The sequence below is a fragment of the Equus caballus genome, chromosome 8 (genome assembly GCF_041296265.1).
Source record: "Equus caballus isolate H_3958 breed thoroughbred chromosome 8, TB-T2T, whole genome shotgun sequence".
Lineage (NCBI taxonomy): Eukaryota > Metazoa > Chordata > Mammalia > Perissodactyla > Equidae > Equus > Equus caballus.
This window is the reverse complement of record NC_091691.1, coordinates 53,913,337-53,930,371: the sequence shown is the minus strand read 5'-3', so window position 1 is coordinate 53,930,371 and position 17,035 is coordinate 53,913,337. Positions and strand designations below refer to the sequence as shown.

Below are 17,035 nucleotides of genomic sequence, written 5' to 3'. Positions count from 1 at the left end.
TAACATCTGTGTGTGTTTGGGTGCTCACTGTGTCTCACAGACAACAAGAAAATCAGGCGTTAGGGTGAACTCTATCCTTTGCTGATTGAACACTGTGGGTCCCTTAATATTACTCTCACGTCAAAGTCCTAATTTAGAATCCAAAGTCTACCTTATTCATTCATTTATTCATTCAATAATTATTGAGTGCCTTCTATATATACATCCCTGTGTTAAGGGACAGGAGAGAGAGGGGACAAATTAGAATAAGTCAGTGTTGACCTCGGTACGTTTTCACTGAGGACATAGGACATAGACAGGCACAAAGTTAGGTAATCACATGAGAGATGCATAGCTAAGCATTAAACTTGCTTTAGGCAATGAGATGATGAGGATATCTCCGTGGACTTGTAGAAGGCTTCATGCCTTCTTTGAGCTTGAACTTGAAGGATAAGTACAATTTGGGGGTAACAGAAGAGTGGGGAAGCAGGCCTTTCACAACCACAGAACTGAACATATGCAAAACATGTTTAGAGGAAGTGAGAAAACCAAGCCAGAGAAAAAAAGGCTTAAGTTAGGATAGATGGGGGTCAGGTTACCACAGAAAGTTGGCCTTTATCCTATTAGACAATGGGGAGTTGAAGAAGGTTCTAGCACCAAGAGTGATGTGATGGAAGTGGTATCGGGCAGTGCCCTGTGCCCCCACAGCAGCCTGCACACACTATGGTGCCACGACACTGCATTGTTGTTATTGATAGTCCCCTATCAGACTGTGACCTTGTATTAGGAGGCATGTGTGCCTTCTGCACAAAGCACAATTTCCAAACTGGAGTAGGTGCTAGACACAGTTTGAGTGATGAAACATATTGCTATTTAACAAGATAGAATGTAAGGCAAAAGAAAAGTTCACAAGGAACTGAGGCAAGTGTTTCACCACGGTTTAAAAGAAACATACACCAAGAAGATAAAATCATAAACAAATATGCATTTATCAACATTGTCTCAAGTTTTGTAGAGTAATAGCTCTATGCATTCATGACAAAATTAAGGGGAAAATAAATGTTTAAATCCTAGTATGATTTTGTATTTAGCATATTCCTCTTTGATTAAGGAGAAAAGGCAGGCAGGCAGGCGGGAAAGAAGAAAGAAAGGAAGAAGGAGCGAGTAAACGAGGAAAAGGCAGGTCAATTAGGTGACCATCAATACCATTCAAACATGAAGCGGTAAAAGGACTTAACCAGGGTGGCAGCAAGCCATGGAAAGGAAGGGGGATGATATACACCTTTCCAGAAGTCAACACCTGATTGAATGTAGGGAAAAGGGCTTGATTCTAGGATGATACTGGAATTTCAGGCTTTGGGGACCAGGAGGAGGCTTGTCACCATTCAGTAGAATTTTTTTTGATTAGCCCTGAGCTAACTGCTGCCAATCCTCCTCTTTTTTCTGAGGAAGACTGGCCCTGAGCTAACATCTGTGCCCATCTTCCTCTACTTTGTATGTGGGATGCCTGCCACAGAGTGGCTTGCCAAGCAGTGCCATATCTGCACCCGGGATCTGAACCGGCGAACCCCGGGCTGCCGAAGCTGAACGTGTGCACTTAACCACTGCGCCGCCGGGCTGGCTCCAGAAATTTAAAAATACAAAGAAAGAAATGGCTTCATAGGCAAGACAATGACATGGGTTTCAGATATGGGGTTAGAGTTGCAGAATTCTGGAGTTGTAAGGGCCCTCAAAGATCATCTAATCTAACACTTCATTATATATATGAGGGGACAGGAGCTCAAAGAGTCCAGGGACTTGTCGGAGGCCACCTAAGTAAAGCCAGGAAGAGAGCTCAGGTCGAACTGATTTGCAATGAAGGTGCAATAAACCAGCCAACAAGGAGAGGGCTGAGCTTTGGATCTCGGAATCACCCAGGAGCGGGGCTGGTTGAAGGCAGGAGAATGGCTGGGGTTTCAAGGGGACAAATACAGAGGGAAGGAGGTGGATAGCTAAGTCCTTGTCAAATAATAATGATAACAGCTAATACTTATTGGGTGCTGGTGTGTCTCAGGTACTGTTCTGAGGGTTTCTGCATAGGATATGTAATCCTCTAAAGAACTTCCTGAGGCAGGTGCCTCTAGTATCCCTATTTTAAAGATGAAGAAATAAGGCACAGAGAGGAGACATAACATGTTGGGGTCACCCAGATAGTGAGTGCACAACCTTGCGCAAACTCATATCACATGTCCTCTCAGTCTGCGGGCAGAAGGAGGAGCTTGAAGCAGTGAAATAGCCAGGGAAGGATCATTCTGAGAGAGAGAGAAAGATGCTCATGTTACAGAAAATGAAGGAGGACAGAGGGAATGCAGGTGAGAACTTTGAGCTCCATGTGTGTGGCAGGAGCCCCATCCGCCCTGCTCACCATGTGCAAGCACCCACACCCTGCCTATGCACTCCTGTTATTACATGAGGGGCATCAAAGGAGTTTCTTCTTCAAGTTGTTTTGGCTCATGGATTTATGCCTAGCCAGAGACACTTCTGTTCCAAGAAGGCCAAGTCTATGACCTGTCTAGTATTTTGTTTTTCCATCTAACACAAACATTTGGTAAATCTGTGAGAAGTGGCTGAGATAGAGATCTCCTCAAAGCCTTTTCTTTTGCTACTGCTTTTCTGAAAAGGCACGCCTGTACACATGGCTTCAGTGGATGTCCAGGTGGACTGCCATCTCCTTTAATAGATCTTAAAATAGCCTGAATGTGGTCGACATCACGATAGTTTTTTAAAGCAGTGATTCTCAGCTTCCTTGTATTTGTCACTGATTGATAAAATCTTCTGAGGATATTCTAGCCCTTCTGCTGGTTCAAAGAATCTAATGGCATAATCTCTCATTATTAAAAACAGATGCAAATGTACTTTTTCATTGCTACCATATCTGATTAAATTACTGTGTTGCTATAAAAAAATAAAAATTTGATCAAGATAAGCATCTTTAAGACCTCAATCTAGATAGAGTTGGTCAAAATAATGGACTTTTTGGCATTTATACAATATAATTTTGCAGTAGTTTTTATGATACAGAGATTGAAGAAGAAATAGAATCAGAAGTTTAAACTTAGGAGGGAAGTTAGAGATGATTTTACCAAACTTCATTATATAGATTAGGAAACTGAGACCCCGGAAGGCAAAGTGACTTGCCCAGAGTGTCCTAGCTGGTTCATGACAAAGGTGACTCAAGAACTCAGTTCTCACTCCAACATAAGATATGGCTCCAACTTAATTTATTCCTAATTGTCTCTAAAATTACAACACCAGTTTTAATTCAGTAAAGATTGAGTATTGTGGGTTGCTACAATCATTTTTTGTAATTCATTTTAAAGTAGATTAATTTTATAATAGTTTGATTTTCTCTTAGTATGATATACTTTAACATCTATAAATAGTCAAATAAAATTTAAAAATTTTTAAACTTTGTGATGTGATAATTTGTCCAACCACAAGAGTCTGTTGTATAATTGAGAAAGGATGTGTTTTTTAATTGAAAATTCTAAGTATCTTTGATTACTTCTTTTACATGAACTGTAGGTTCCTCTAAACACATTCTTCATTTTCATTAGGAAATTTTCTTGGACGAATAAAGCGTTCTTTCCTTTCATATTTTCTAAAGAAATATTCTTAAGTAATCAAAAGGTTTTTCAGCATCCACACTGGAATTATCATGGGCAATCTGTGCAATTGACAGTCGTGTAACAAACTGAAAGTTTTTCTTACATTATCTGCCAAGGGCCTTTCACGACAAATCCACTTTGACCACAGACAGATGTGTCATTCCATTGGGTTATTACAGTCTCTTTGGTAACGCCAAGATAAGCAACTTCACATCTTTGTTTAGGTGTGATAGAGGCCAGTGGAATTCCATTCCTGTTGACCTTCTCTCAGGTTTGGGCAAAATAATAGAACATGAGTCCTGAGTTAGGAATCTTCCAGTTCTCTAAATTGTCATTGACTAGTGAAGGTTTGTTAAACACTCTTCAGAATTTGTACCTAAAATACTCTGGTAAATCTATCTATCTCCCATAGATGGTAGCTTAACTGATTGTTACAATTTTTAATGCATTCTCGGTTTCCTTTTGCTGTGGCAGCAGCATTGAGAAACAGTGTGTGAGAGTCTGTTTGCAACAGTTTGTTCTGTCCACCAGCTACGCCCTTTTAAAACCCTCCCATTAGTTCTCAGAGAGTGAATTCTCTGCTTCTCCCGCCTGAAAACTGCTTCTCCATCTCACTGCCTCCTTTGTGGCCTCTGATTAAACAGAGGTACCCCTTCCGGGACCCACACCTGGTTTTCCCTCCTGTGTGTCCCCATCTTCTCCTTGGGGGCCTCACTCGCTCTAACCTATGCACACAGTTCCCAAACCTCCTTCTCCAGCCCCAAACTCTTCACTTGGATGTTCTGCCTTCAAAAGAAAAACCCTTTTGTAGTCATTACAGGAAAACAGAAATTTGCTGGACTTTCCTGCACTTATTTTGCTGCTTAGTAAGTTTTTATTTTTAATTGGATATGGCGGCACTGTAATGTTTTCAGTATTTAGGGCTGTGGGTATCTTAATGCAGCTATGATTGGTGCTGCGACAGAATCCTGGGCTCCAACCGCAGCCAGGATTTCCATTTCCTAATAACCATTCCATGTCGTCTGTTTATCTTCCTTTCCTGCTCTTCCACCTGGTTTCTTCTTTATTTTCCCAATGCTATGCATTGCTTATTCTGCCGTTCAAATGGAACCTTGCTCTTTCAGGCCTTTTAATATCCAGATTCCTGCCATAATACCCCTGGAGTGAGCAAAGGATTTTAATGCTAAGACCTCCCCCTCTGCTCATCCTACTTATTTGTCAGACTTCTCTTTCCTCTGAAGGATCTGTGCAAACCCATCCCACATAAAGACGCTGGATTATTTCCTTTGATTTGTTCTTCAAATATATTAGAATGAAAACAATTCTTCCTAATTCAACCTGTTTCCCTTTTTACAACTCCCTGGAGTCCCTTTTCTGAAGCCAGTTCAATTTCTACAGTTTCCTTTGGTCTGGTAGATGTCCTGGGGAGCTCTGAGGATTATTTTGTGTTTCAGACTGAAGAACTTGCTGAAGTGTTTCAACAGCAACAGACTAGCTTGGTCGACTGTCTTTTGACTGTTGTTCTAACCCTCCTGTGCCCACCTTTTCAAACCCGAGATGGCACATCTTGTCAGTATTGGTCTTCCAGCTTCACGGAGAGAAATGTTCCATTCTCATTATCCTTGCAGTTTCCATTGAGAGACACACATTTTATTTACAAACGCTTTGGAGCTCTAGTGTCAAATGTTTATGACTATCAGTTTCCTGTCAATAAAAGAATTTTGTTTTTCAAGAAAGGGAGTCTGGCTCCTATGGGAACACAAAAAGGGAGAGGTCAGTGGTAAGGGAAGGATGGGAAGTTGCAGTGAAATATTTGCTATTTGAGGGAAGAAGGCCTTGGCAGAGGTAGAAAATAACAAGATGAAAAGCATAGTGGGGCTGTTAGCTGGGAAAGGAAAAATGATACCCATCAATGAAAGAGTAGAAGAAAAACAGATGTAATGGGAGCAAAGACAGCTGGGTGAAATGAAGAGGACGGTGGAGGAGATGCTGAGAGGAATGCCAAACAATCCAGCTGAAATTAGGCAGCACGGCCATGTGACAGAGCAGATCTCCAAGGTTTCACTGTTTGACTAGCTACTTTTTGGCAAGGGTTGAAACAGAGGGATGGAGGCAATTTTCCCTGGAGAGGCAAACCTAGATCAGAAATGAAGTCACAGGACTACACGCAACTTCTCCTCCTCTCTCCTTTCTATAAAGTTGGTTGGGTCATGAGTGGCACTTACAGGTCCCTTTAGCTTCCCACTTATCCATCTTCTCCAGCTACAAGACCGCAAGCAACTCCTGGGCACTGAGCCTCTTTTTATTCTGTAGCATTCCCGCAGGTCCTGGTAGAAGTCTGTGCTTCCACACTAAGTGCCATTCTCTCATACATCAGTAACTTACTGGAAATAAGTTAGAGATTTTCACAGGCCCACAGGTGCATTCGGGCCACAATGCAGAGCCTTCGGTAATGAACTAAGAGCCTGACTTCCTTCCAGAGAATAGCTCAAGCACTGGAGGGAATAGAACCTAATAAATGTTAATTAATTGTGATGAAAACTCTCTAGATATCACCTCAAAATTAATGTGCAAATCACCTTCAGTTTAGGCTCTCTGTTTGAGAAGGATGAGTGACTGAGTTGACTCAGGAAGGACTCACGCCTGTGGTTTTAAAGACTTGGAATGTTTCATGACTCAAGTTCTGAGTCAGCTTCTTACAAGGTGCGGGTAGTAGCACAAAGGAATTGTTAGGCACTGGGCAATAATTAAGGTGTGGTTAAGGGTCTTTCCTTAGAAAAATGAACATCACTGCTATAGAGAGTTGAATTTTGTCTCCAAAAAGATACGTTCAAGTTCTAACCCCCAGTACCTGAGAATGTGATCTTATTTGGAAATAGGGTCTTTGCAGACACAATCAAGTTAAGATGAGGTCATACTGGAGTAAAGTGAGCCGTTATCCAAGGGTATCCTTATAAGAAGAGACACAGAGACAGAATGCCATGTGAAGACAGAGGCAGAGAGTGGATCGATGTGTCTACAAGTCAAGGAGCTCCAAAGACTGCCGGCTACACCTGAAGCTAAGAGAGAGCCATGGAACGGGTTCTCTCCTAGACTCTTTAGAAACAGCGTGGCACTGTCAACACCTTGATTTCAAACTTGCAGCCCTGAGAACTGTGAGAGAATAGGCTGCTGCTGTTTTAAGCCACGCAGTTTGTGGTAATTTGTTACAGGAGCCACAGGAAATGAACACAGCTGCCCTCCAGCAGCATCAGCCCTCCCAGCTCTCACAGGGGCACAGCCCCCCTAACAACCATGTGCCTGAGGGCGTGTGTGCGGGCGGGAGTGGGGTCGATGGTGAATCACATGCTTTCTCCTGCACGCTGCCAAGCCGGCCTGGACTCTAGAAGCTCTGGCTCAGTCTTCCTGCCATATATCCTCCCAGCTAATTCTTTCCAGCCTCTTCTTCTAGGACAATGGATTCTGTTTTTCATCCTCTGTAGCTACTCCCTAGTCCTGCTGAGATCAATGGCATCATGTGACACTAACATCTAGTTTCCAATGTAGAGCCCGACCCACTGAACCGAACCTCTTGACAACACAGCATCCGTCTGAGCGATGTTCGCCACTCATCTCTTAGCAGTTATGCACTGGACCTCTCGGTGGTTCCCCCAAGGGCAGCCCTACTCTCAGGCGGGCTCTCCAGCACGTACCTGCCCACCCTGCCTCCATCCCCACTGGCAACCAAGCCCCACTGTGGAGGCCCTGGCACTCCTTCTATAACTGAGTTAGGCAAGCCCGAGGATTTCAGACTTTGTCATGCACTGTCCTTAACAAAACTGCCAGCTAGCCCTAGAATGAAGTCCCAACCTAAATACACATGGACAGGGACTCACCACAAGCTGATACAGGAGAAGAAACTGATAACTCCATTATGATACATCATGGCACACACTGAGAAGGATGCTGGAGTAAATGGGCAAGGCTGCTTGTGGCCTGAGGCGATTGGCCATTTGCCCACACAGGCTCTGCCTGGCTACCCCAAACATGAGGGGACCAGTTATCCCACACATGCAATCCATCCTGGGTGGAGCTCCCCCCACAGGTGGACACAGTGCAGTCCTTGGATCTGAGAGAAGTGGGAAGTAATGACGATCAGTGTGTGGGCAACGGCATCTTCCCTTCCTGTAACATAACATACCAGCTCACCTGCACTGCCCATGGTCCCTGTCGCACTCCGGGGTGGCAGCCTCAAGGGTGCCCCTCCTGGAACAGTTGCAGCCTTCGCAGCCGGCCAGGGGGTGGAAGCTGAAGGAGTGCGTCTCACACACTTCACACTGGGGTCTGACGGTGCGGGGAGGGCAGAGGCATTTCCCTGTCATCTCCTCACAAAGGTGCTGGCCACAGCTGCATGCTGACCAGGGGACAAAGAGAAACAGTGTAGGGTTAGATGCTGCCTGACCTACAGCAGGACTGCACCAACTGCCAGGATTTCCAGAAGCCTCCAGGGGTCTGGGAGAAACATCTTGCTTCCTTTTGCTATGGCGTTATCGATTGTGGTTGATCTGATAGGCCCATTTCTTGGGGCCAAGACCAACCATACCAAATTCTCATGGCAGATACAGTGTGTGAATGCTGAAGGAGGCACAGCTGGACCTACTGGCACCAAGGTAAATACTCAGAGGAACCCAGTGAGCTCAGGTATGTGCCATTCCAACGTGCAGCCTCTTGTTCATCAGAGGTTGCTGTTCCTCACAGGCTCCGTGAAGTGGCTCCACATCAGGGAGGGGAGCCTGGGGCACTGAGCCCAGGGTCAGGGTACGGTGCTGCAGCAGCGTCCTCACTAGGCAAAGGCTGGTCTCCACGTGGGGACTATCTACATCACACCTGCACCCTTTCCTGCCCCCTCAGGGCTTGGGCTGACTCTGTCTCGGGCTGACTCTGTCTCAGGCCACAGGACGGTTTCAGATAAAGATCCATGGGCTTCGTTCAGTGACTACTATGCCCCTGTGGCCCTGGCTCTCCTCCTGTCTCACCTCAGTTTTGGTTAAGCTGCAAGAACCGAAGGGGCTTCCACTAGGGAGGAGGTTGAGCTGTCCAATATTTTGCCTCTTAAGGCTACTTACATTCACCTTCTTTGCCAAATGCATGGGTCACATAGCATGGGAAACACAAATATTTATCTGCTAGAACCTTGTTACTCTGAGTGTGGTCCATGGACCAGCGGCTTGGGCATCCTCTGAGTGGTTATAAGAAATGCAGGCTGTCAGGCCCCAGTCCAGGCCTCCTGAATCAGAATCTGCATTTTCACAAGATCCCCGGGCCAGTCTTTAGCACAGTGAAATTCGAGAAGCCCTGCCCTGGAAGAGCATCATCCACCAGGGACCAGAGATGACCTCAGATGACTCGAACGTGCACTTACGCTTGCAGTGTGGGAATCCGTAATAACCCGTTCGACAGCGGGTACACTGCCGCCCAATGATGTTGGGCCGGCACGGGCACTGCCCGCCCTCTGGGCTGCAGTGATGGCCAATGGACCCGGTGGGGTGGCACTCACAAGGCAGTGCACCGTTGTGGTAAAGGGCCACCAGGGACCTGGTGGAGTTCTTGCAGAATACGGAGGCTGTTTGGGGGCTGTGGAGACAAAAACAACTCATGGTGATATCTCGGCAGGTGCACCCAGAAACCGTCCCAACCATCCCCTTCCCACGTGCTGCACCAAGGAGTGTTTTCGGGGAAGGTCTCTGGCTCTGAAGTTTGGGAAGAAATGGGAGAATACCCCACTCCTGGACTCACAGCCGGTGACAGCCACCCCTTCCCCCACCCATCCACTCCAGACCACGTCACAGGACCGATGGGTGAGATCTTTGGGTGGCTGGAATAAAAGGGTGAAAATTCACCTATAGGATGAGTTGTATGGTATGTAGATTATATCTCAATAAAGCTGTTACAGAAAAAATTACACCTATATGTGTAATGATACACCAGTAATAATAATAATGAGGAAGAGGAGGCAAATTACCAACATTTGTTGAATGCTATGTGTTAGAAGTTTCACCTACATCTTACTTTACCTCACAACCACCCGATTTCACAGACAAGGCACCTGAGGTTCCTAGAAGTTAAGCAACATACACAAGGCCACAGAGCTATGAAGTGGCAGAGCAGGTATGCCAATCCATAGCTGTTTGACTTCAGAGAGTCTGCTCTTAATTTTCTATATAGGAGGCTTCTGCCTACCAGGGCCCCCAGGAGCTCCGGGGTTCCTTAGGAAACCTACTAAAGGGCAAGATGGGTCTGCAGAAGAGAATGGAAGGGGCCAATACTCAGGGCTGCCCAGGCTCTTGGCATTCAGGGACCCAAGGAGAGAGAATGGGGAGGTCCAAGTCTCTGTGACACCCCCACTCAGTCAGATGGCAAAGGAGAGTGGGGATCAGGGCTGTCATCCTTCTGAGTGGAGGATGCCCTGTGTGGTATCTTTTAGAAATCTGAGTTGGCCAAGAGGAAGCAGCAAAGAGGAAAAGAAACTCCTAAGCAGCCCATGAGTCTCAGCTTGGAGGGGAACCTCTGTTGAGATCCAGGTTGAGAACAGCAATCCTGCCCAGATGTGCCTGGTGAGGTGTGCTGTAGGATGGTGTGTGCAGAGGAAGAGCATCTCCATCCCCAGACCCGGGACTCACTGCCACTCCCTTGGGCACCAAGAACAGGACAGACCCAAGGGACAGCCCCTCCCCAGGCCTTGCTGGAATGGGGGAAAGCCTCATGCATTCCAGGGCCTTTCCACAAAGTGATACTTACTCCGTATAAAAACTGTTTCCTCCACAATTGGCGATAAACTCGAATGACTTGTTCACTGATTTTTTATGAAGTATTTGGTAATCGTAATTCTCCGCAGGCACCACTAGAACACGGACCTAAAGGAAACCCATTAGTATGTCTTTGGATTTCCAATAACAGGGCACACCAACAGCTATGCATTACACTTTCTCTGTGCTAAGATTGACGTTCTTTATCATTAAGTCCAAGACCAGATGAAACAGGATTTATGAAAAATAGTCACAAGAAACAACCCTAAGCCAGTGTTCAAGGCTCAACACACAGTTCCTATGTAGGAAATGATACTGAGTGCAGGGGCAGACCCCTTGGAGTGTGGCTCACAGAAGCAGCAGCCTCAAGCGCTGGGCAGGGACAGAAGACCTCAGGGGTAAGGAGGGGCCTGTTAGGGTGGCCAAGGCCCCAAGCGATCCATGCCTGGGATGCCTCTGGATCTCCAGGGCTTGCTATTTTGCATTTTTAAAGGTGAGCAAACTGCAATGGCAGCACCAAAGGGGAAACTCATACTGTGGCTTGCCCATGAAGTTTACATCCTCTCTGAAACTCTATCATGGATAATTATAGCCCCAGTCTTTAAAAGTACTGTTTGGTTCTCTGTACCCATATAAATCAGACTATGCCAGTAACAAATGCTGTAGGAAAGGTCAAAACATCTTTGTCAACTACTCACCAACTTGCAGCTTACAGAGTCTATTGCTGTCATGTTATTCAATTCAATAAACATTTGCCAGGCACCACACACCAGGCGGTATTCAGGCACAGGGCGTACAAAGAATAAAGTCAGGTTCTATCCTCAGGAAGATGACAGCCTTGGAGAAAGAAGGAGGCACGAGCAAGGAACTAGAGGGCCACAGAGCAGAGCCTGGGCAGTGCTTCTTGGCTCTCTGGAAGGCTGTACCAGCATTGGGTACATAGATCACCATCCTATCAACCAAGGCAATGAACAGGGTAGGGGGCGTGGGGGCTGTGCAGGTAACAGGCTAAGTCTGAGGGACTTGTAAGACCTCTGGCTATCGAGATATGCAGCAGATGGTCCCACATTGGGCCTGAAGCTCAGGAAAGATCAGAGATGAATTCTCAGATGTGGGTGTCACTTCCACAGAGGAGAGAACAGAATCAACAGGCACGGATGACGGTTTCCAAAGGGAACTGAAAGAAAGGAGACTCAGCATTGAACCGAGGGAACTCCAACATATGGGGATGACGGGAAAGGGAAAATCACTGGAGGAGCACCAGAGAAAGTGGGAAAAACCAAGAGAAAGTAGCTATGGAAACCAAAAAAGAAAGTTTTAAAAACAAAGGAGTGTTAAATGCTTCAGAGAGAAACCAGCCAGACGAGGAGTGAGGAGGGGATGCTGCAGAATGAGACGCTCACCAGAGCTTATCGCAGGGCAGCTTTTTCTGCCTATTTGCTTCTCTGTTATTCTGATTTCCCTTGATTTTAACTGTCATACTCCCTTTTATTAAAAAAAAAATGGAGGCTGCAATTTAAACCTTTTTCTATAAATATGACTTTAATTCCTTGCAGGAATTATTGCCATGAGCCAAACGACAGACAGAACAGCTGACCAAGGCAACCCCATAAGGAGCAAGCTGAGGGACAAGGAGAACGCACCAATACTAAGGACCTCCCTTCTGGAACCTTCACAGTCACGGCCACCTCAGGCTCTGAGATGTCAAACTCAACCTGATCTTCAGCGATCACTTGGTCCCAGCAGCCAAGCACATGGGGGCAAAAAGAGGCACGAAAGACACCTGGGGACAGGGAGAGCGGAGTTTCTGTCAGACCACTGCAAGGACAGGCCATGCGGGTAGCCACGGGATGCTTGCTGTGGCTCACCTGCCCGCGGCCGCCCTCTGTCCACCGACACCTGCGCAGGAAACGTTGGGTGTGCCGGCTGATAAAAATGGATGACAAAGACGTATCGGCCCCCGTGCGGGACGAGTCCTCTCAGGGTCATTTGGTTCTAGGAGGAAGAAAGAGGAAAAAAATCTCCTCAAGCTGCAGAGCTACATATAATTAGAATCACAGGATATTTAGAGGTTAAAAACCAAAACAACCTAGGTATTTACCCAAGTGATGTGAAAATCTATGTTCACACAAAACCTTCACTTAAATGTTTATAGCAGCTTAGCCTGTAATCACAAACACTGGAAACAAACCAAATGTTTCTCAGCTGCAGACTGTGGTACAACCACAAGTGATGTTGGAGGGAGCGTGATTTGGTCCAGTCGTTTTGGAAAACTGGCAGTGTCCACCAAAGTTGAACACATAACTGAGCAACTGCACTCCTAGGAGTGTACAGTAGGTTTGCCAAAAGGCTGTACCAGAATGCTCCCAGCACTCGAGGACTACTTGTAATAACCATATAATAGAGGGTCAGACTCCATTTTTGATGTTTGACCATGGACAGTTTTCCAGTCCATCACTCACCTTCCGTCTTTGGCCCTGCACCTAGACAAGCCAGCAAGAAAGCCCCGGTGCTCATTCCTAGGCACGGGTGGGAAGTTCCAACCACACAAATTCTAGACCCTGGGACAGGGAGCTGGCACTCTGGACTCCCCCCCAACCCCTCCCCCTGCCCAAGCCCAACTTTTGCTCAAGCTTGAGTGTGAGCCCTGCTCTCCCCAAAAAGCCTCACTATGTGAGTAATAAGTCTTTTCAACCCCTCAAAAAAAACTACAAGAATAACAACAACAATAAAAGATTATCTTCCAGAGAACAGTGACTTGGAGAAGGTAAGTAACTTGCTAAAGGTCATACGCAATTCTGACAGCAAAACGAGGACTAGAACTCTATTGTGATTTCAGTTCATTTCCCCCTACTATTCTAGGCTGCCTTTCCCGTATGGGATCTTATTAAATTGTCTCTCTCAGATCCTGTTAATTTCCTAACTCGATCCAATGTGAACTGACAGGAGACATCTCTAGGATTAAAAAGACATAATATTCAGAACAAACATTAAGTCCTGCAATTTTGTAGTTTACAGTGAATAAAATGCATTCCCTTACTATATTTCATCTTTGTGCTCTAGATGATTAATCAATTGATGAGAAATGAGAATGTCCTGCCTGCAAGGCACTGTGCTGGTACAGTTAGGGATGCAAAACAATTTGTTAGCCACAGCAGCTTTCTAAAAGTGCTTACGTTCCAACTCGGGAAGATAATCAATAAACTCAACAGTGTGAAATAGCAGTAGCCCATGAAAATACGAGGCATCACAAGATGGACCATGAAAAACTGCCAAATGACTGTAGACACAGACGCAGGAAAGAGAGAGAGCATCAGGGTGAGGTGGTCACAGACAGGATTAACTGGCTGCCTCACGTCTGGGATTCTCCTCAGTTGAGAGTAGAGGTGCTCAAACTTTAGAGGCATCTGAATCCCCTGGAGGGTTTGTTGAAACACAGATCCCTGGGTCCCACCCCCAGAGTTTCTGATTCAGTAGTTCTGGGGTGGGCCTGCAAATCTGTATTTCTAACAAGTACCCATGTGAGGCGGATGCTATGGTTAGAGCCACACTTTGAAAACCACTGATTTAGAAACAATACACTCAAGGGGAGTCCTACCTGTGGTGCCTTCAAGGTGACTCCAGTAACAACACTGGCAGAAGGTGAAGGGTCCTGGGGCAGGAGAGGGTAAGACTCACCACTCGGGACATCCAAAATTAGTGCTGTGGGAGGAGTTTCAGGGGCCAGGGAGACACAAGTGGCACTGAAAAATAGAATATTAAAACACGACCAAAATTGGAAGAACTGTCCATTGATGAAGATACAGACTCTGAGTTTAAGACCCTGTAAGCAGCAAAAGGATCCAGTCTCGAGAGAACCACAGGATTGTGGAGATCTTTATACATAGATACTGCGTGCAGTGAATTGGCCAAGTGTATTCCAGCCATCTGCTCAATACAATGAGCTAAAACGGAAAGCAAATCTTAATTCTGAAGGAAAGTAAGCTAGACAGAAACTTATTGGAACTTCCCTTTCTAGAACTGAAATTCACTAAGTGAGATGAATGCAATGAAACACTACTATTCACCTCTGAACATAAATGGTGACACAAAATTATACAAAAACAAAGACAACAAATACACATCATTTCTTTTAGGCATGGCCAGATTTCATTGTCTTGGTGGTTTCTATACTCTTAACCATATGCACAAAGTTTCACGACTGTGTCTATAAATTATTTCTGAATCTATATCAAAACAACCCTCCCCAAACCCCAATAATCCTTGCTAATTCTCATAGCATAGTTGTGAAATAGGTCATTATTTTCATGGTTTTTTTAAAATGAAGAGCCTCAGACACCAAGATTAAAGGATTGGAACAAAGTGAGTCTTTGTGAAGGCTCAGAATAGAACTCAGAATTTCTAACTGCCCTCGAGGGCGAAGCTTAACTATTTCCCCCAGGTGCTTCTGTGTCAGTTTCCTGTTATTATGGAATTCTGGAAAGACTGTCGGGGTAAATGATGTAGCTGTTTTTTGTTACTTCTGAAGTTAAGTATAAAGTTGTAGCCTTACAAGTGTTACAGTATCACTCAGAGCATAAACAAGGCAGAAGGGAAGGAAACACACTACCTTTGATTAATGAATCGCCCGTAACTGGCAATGCATCTGACTTGAGGTCTCAAATACTCAGTTGAGAATTCTTCAACGGGTATGATACAAATCTGATGCTGTTGAGCAAACACAATGCAAAAAGGTACATCGTGTTATCAGCAAAGCCAATGGTACAGTCAAACGTCCTCTTTAAAAAAGCTGTTAAGTAAAGAATTCATCCAGAGAAATTATAATTGTTATTTTAAAGTAGTAAAAATTGCAGGATGGCACTCCCTATGGCATCATTATGTGCAACAAATCCTTTTTACTGCTATACAGGATCACTGACTAAATTGCTCTTGGAATAATTATATAAATAAACAAAATCAAATAAAAGTTTGCAAACAACTCTTTGTTAGTGACTTTTGGTGCCTGTTTTCTCTCCCGCCCTGGGCCGATGCTGGCTCTTCAGACCCCTTGGCAGGCAGAGGGGGGATATGGCTGGCAGCCAGGGAGCCTGCTGTTCAGAGAGATGGCTGCTCCTGCTAAACATGCTCCTCTATGATAAAGAACTCAGAGGATGACTCGTATCTCAGGCACATTTGGACTTTGTTGAAGAAACTGTCTCTAGAGCTAGTTTTTGAATCACACAACAAATTCAGTCATAAACTTATCAATACGTTTCAATTTTTTTTCCCATTTTTTTATTAAGGTTATGAAAGTTAACATCCTTGTGAAATTACAGTTGTACATCATTATTAGTCACGTTGTAGGTACACCACTTCACCCCTAGTGCCCTCCCCCCACCCCCCTTTCCCCTGGCAACTACTGATCAGTTCTCTTTGTCCATATGTTAACTACCACCTATGAGTGGTGTCATACAGATCAATACGTTTCATTTTAAGTCAAAACTGTATTACCAGCTTGATCACAAAGCTATTCAATAACAACAAAATCTTTTATTGAACATCTGCTATATGCCAGGCACTCAGACTGGGGAATCCTGCAAGACCAGGATGGATAATACCCCCGCCCTCACGGAGCCTACTTTCTAGTCAGCCTTGACTACGAATGACATTCGGCTATTTCGAAAGGGCAAACTGATGTTTAAAAGATGAAGATTCAGCCCCATTATAATTTCCAAAGATGAAGAGGTTAAGATTCACCTGGATTGTTATGTTTAAAAAGAGAGACATAACTTTTTCAAATGTCTTAAATTAGCATATAATTTATATAATAATTTTTAAAAACTGAATTCCAGGTGCTTCTTAAGAGGGAGCTCAAATTTTAATGTCGTCAAGGACAAATATTTAAAATACACTAGAAAGGCTGCCTGGCATTTCCCAGAGTGTGATACATGTTTAACATTAGCAGTAACAGGAAGCTGCTTCATACCGAGAGAATCTCATGATCCCTGAGATATTTACTGTAAATCTGGCCACGCCTTCCTAGCCCAGATCCCACTGCCTCTGTTTACCAAAATTCTCAATATTTAAGCTGTGTTAGTAAAAGCGTGGGCATGAAGGGTATTTAATCTGCCAAACTTGGCATTTTAAATCTTAATAGTATATATCTAATTAACTGAATAATACCCTTTTTGAAACAGAGTAACAATAGTGTGGAAAAAAATACTGGGTGACTACAACCTTGAAAATTTGGAGGGAATTTGCTAAGAAACTAATAGATGTAATAAAATAGTAAAATGGGAAAGAAAATAAACAGTAACTAAGAGCATTTCTATACACCAGCAATAATAAACTAGGAAATACAATAACAAATGGTGTTTCATTCATAATACTAACAATGAATAAAGATTAAGGAAAATTAATTGTGAGATGTGTTCAAATATGATGACTAAACTTTATTGGGCGTTATAGAAAAGGCTCAAACAAATGAAGAGGTGAGACAGATTTCTAGCTGGGAAGAATAAACATCATAAAACTGGCAATTCTCCACAGGTTAATTTTATAGATGTAGTGCAAACCCAGCCAAAATTTTAATAAGCTTTTTAAAAACCCAGATATCAACCAAATGCTTCTAAAATTCAATGGGCA

The 17,035-nt window shown here is 44.4% G+C and overlaps 1 protein-coding gene across 4 annotated transcripts in view; it reads right to left on the bottom strand.

The window, feature by feature from the left end:
- Window positions 1-17,035, bottom strand: part of LAMA3 (laminin subunit alpha 3) — a 258,555-nt gene that overhangs the window by 95,349 nt on the left and 146,171 nt on the right. For all 4 annotated transcript variants that reach the window (XM_023647570.2, XM_070220837.1, XM_070220838.1 and 1 more), the window contains 7 exons: window positions 15,021-15,118; window positions 14,010-14,154; window positions 12,280-12,406; window positions 12,055-12,194; window positions 10,404-10,519; window positions 9,028-9,239; window positions 7,815-8,019 (listed from right to left, as the gene is read on the bottom strand). In XM_023647570.2, coding sequence (XP_023503338.2) covers window positions 7,815-8,019; window positions 9,028-9,239; window positions 10,404-10,519; window positions 12,055-12,194; window positions 12,280-12,406; window positions 14,010-14,154; window positions 15,021-15,118 — 1,043 coding nt within the window. The remainder of the gene's footprint in view (window positions 1-7,814; window positions 8,020-9,027; window positions 9,240-10,403; window positions 10,520-12,054; window positions 12,195-12,279; window positions 12,407-14,009; window positions 14,155-15,020; window positions 15,119-17,035) is intronic.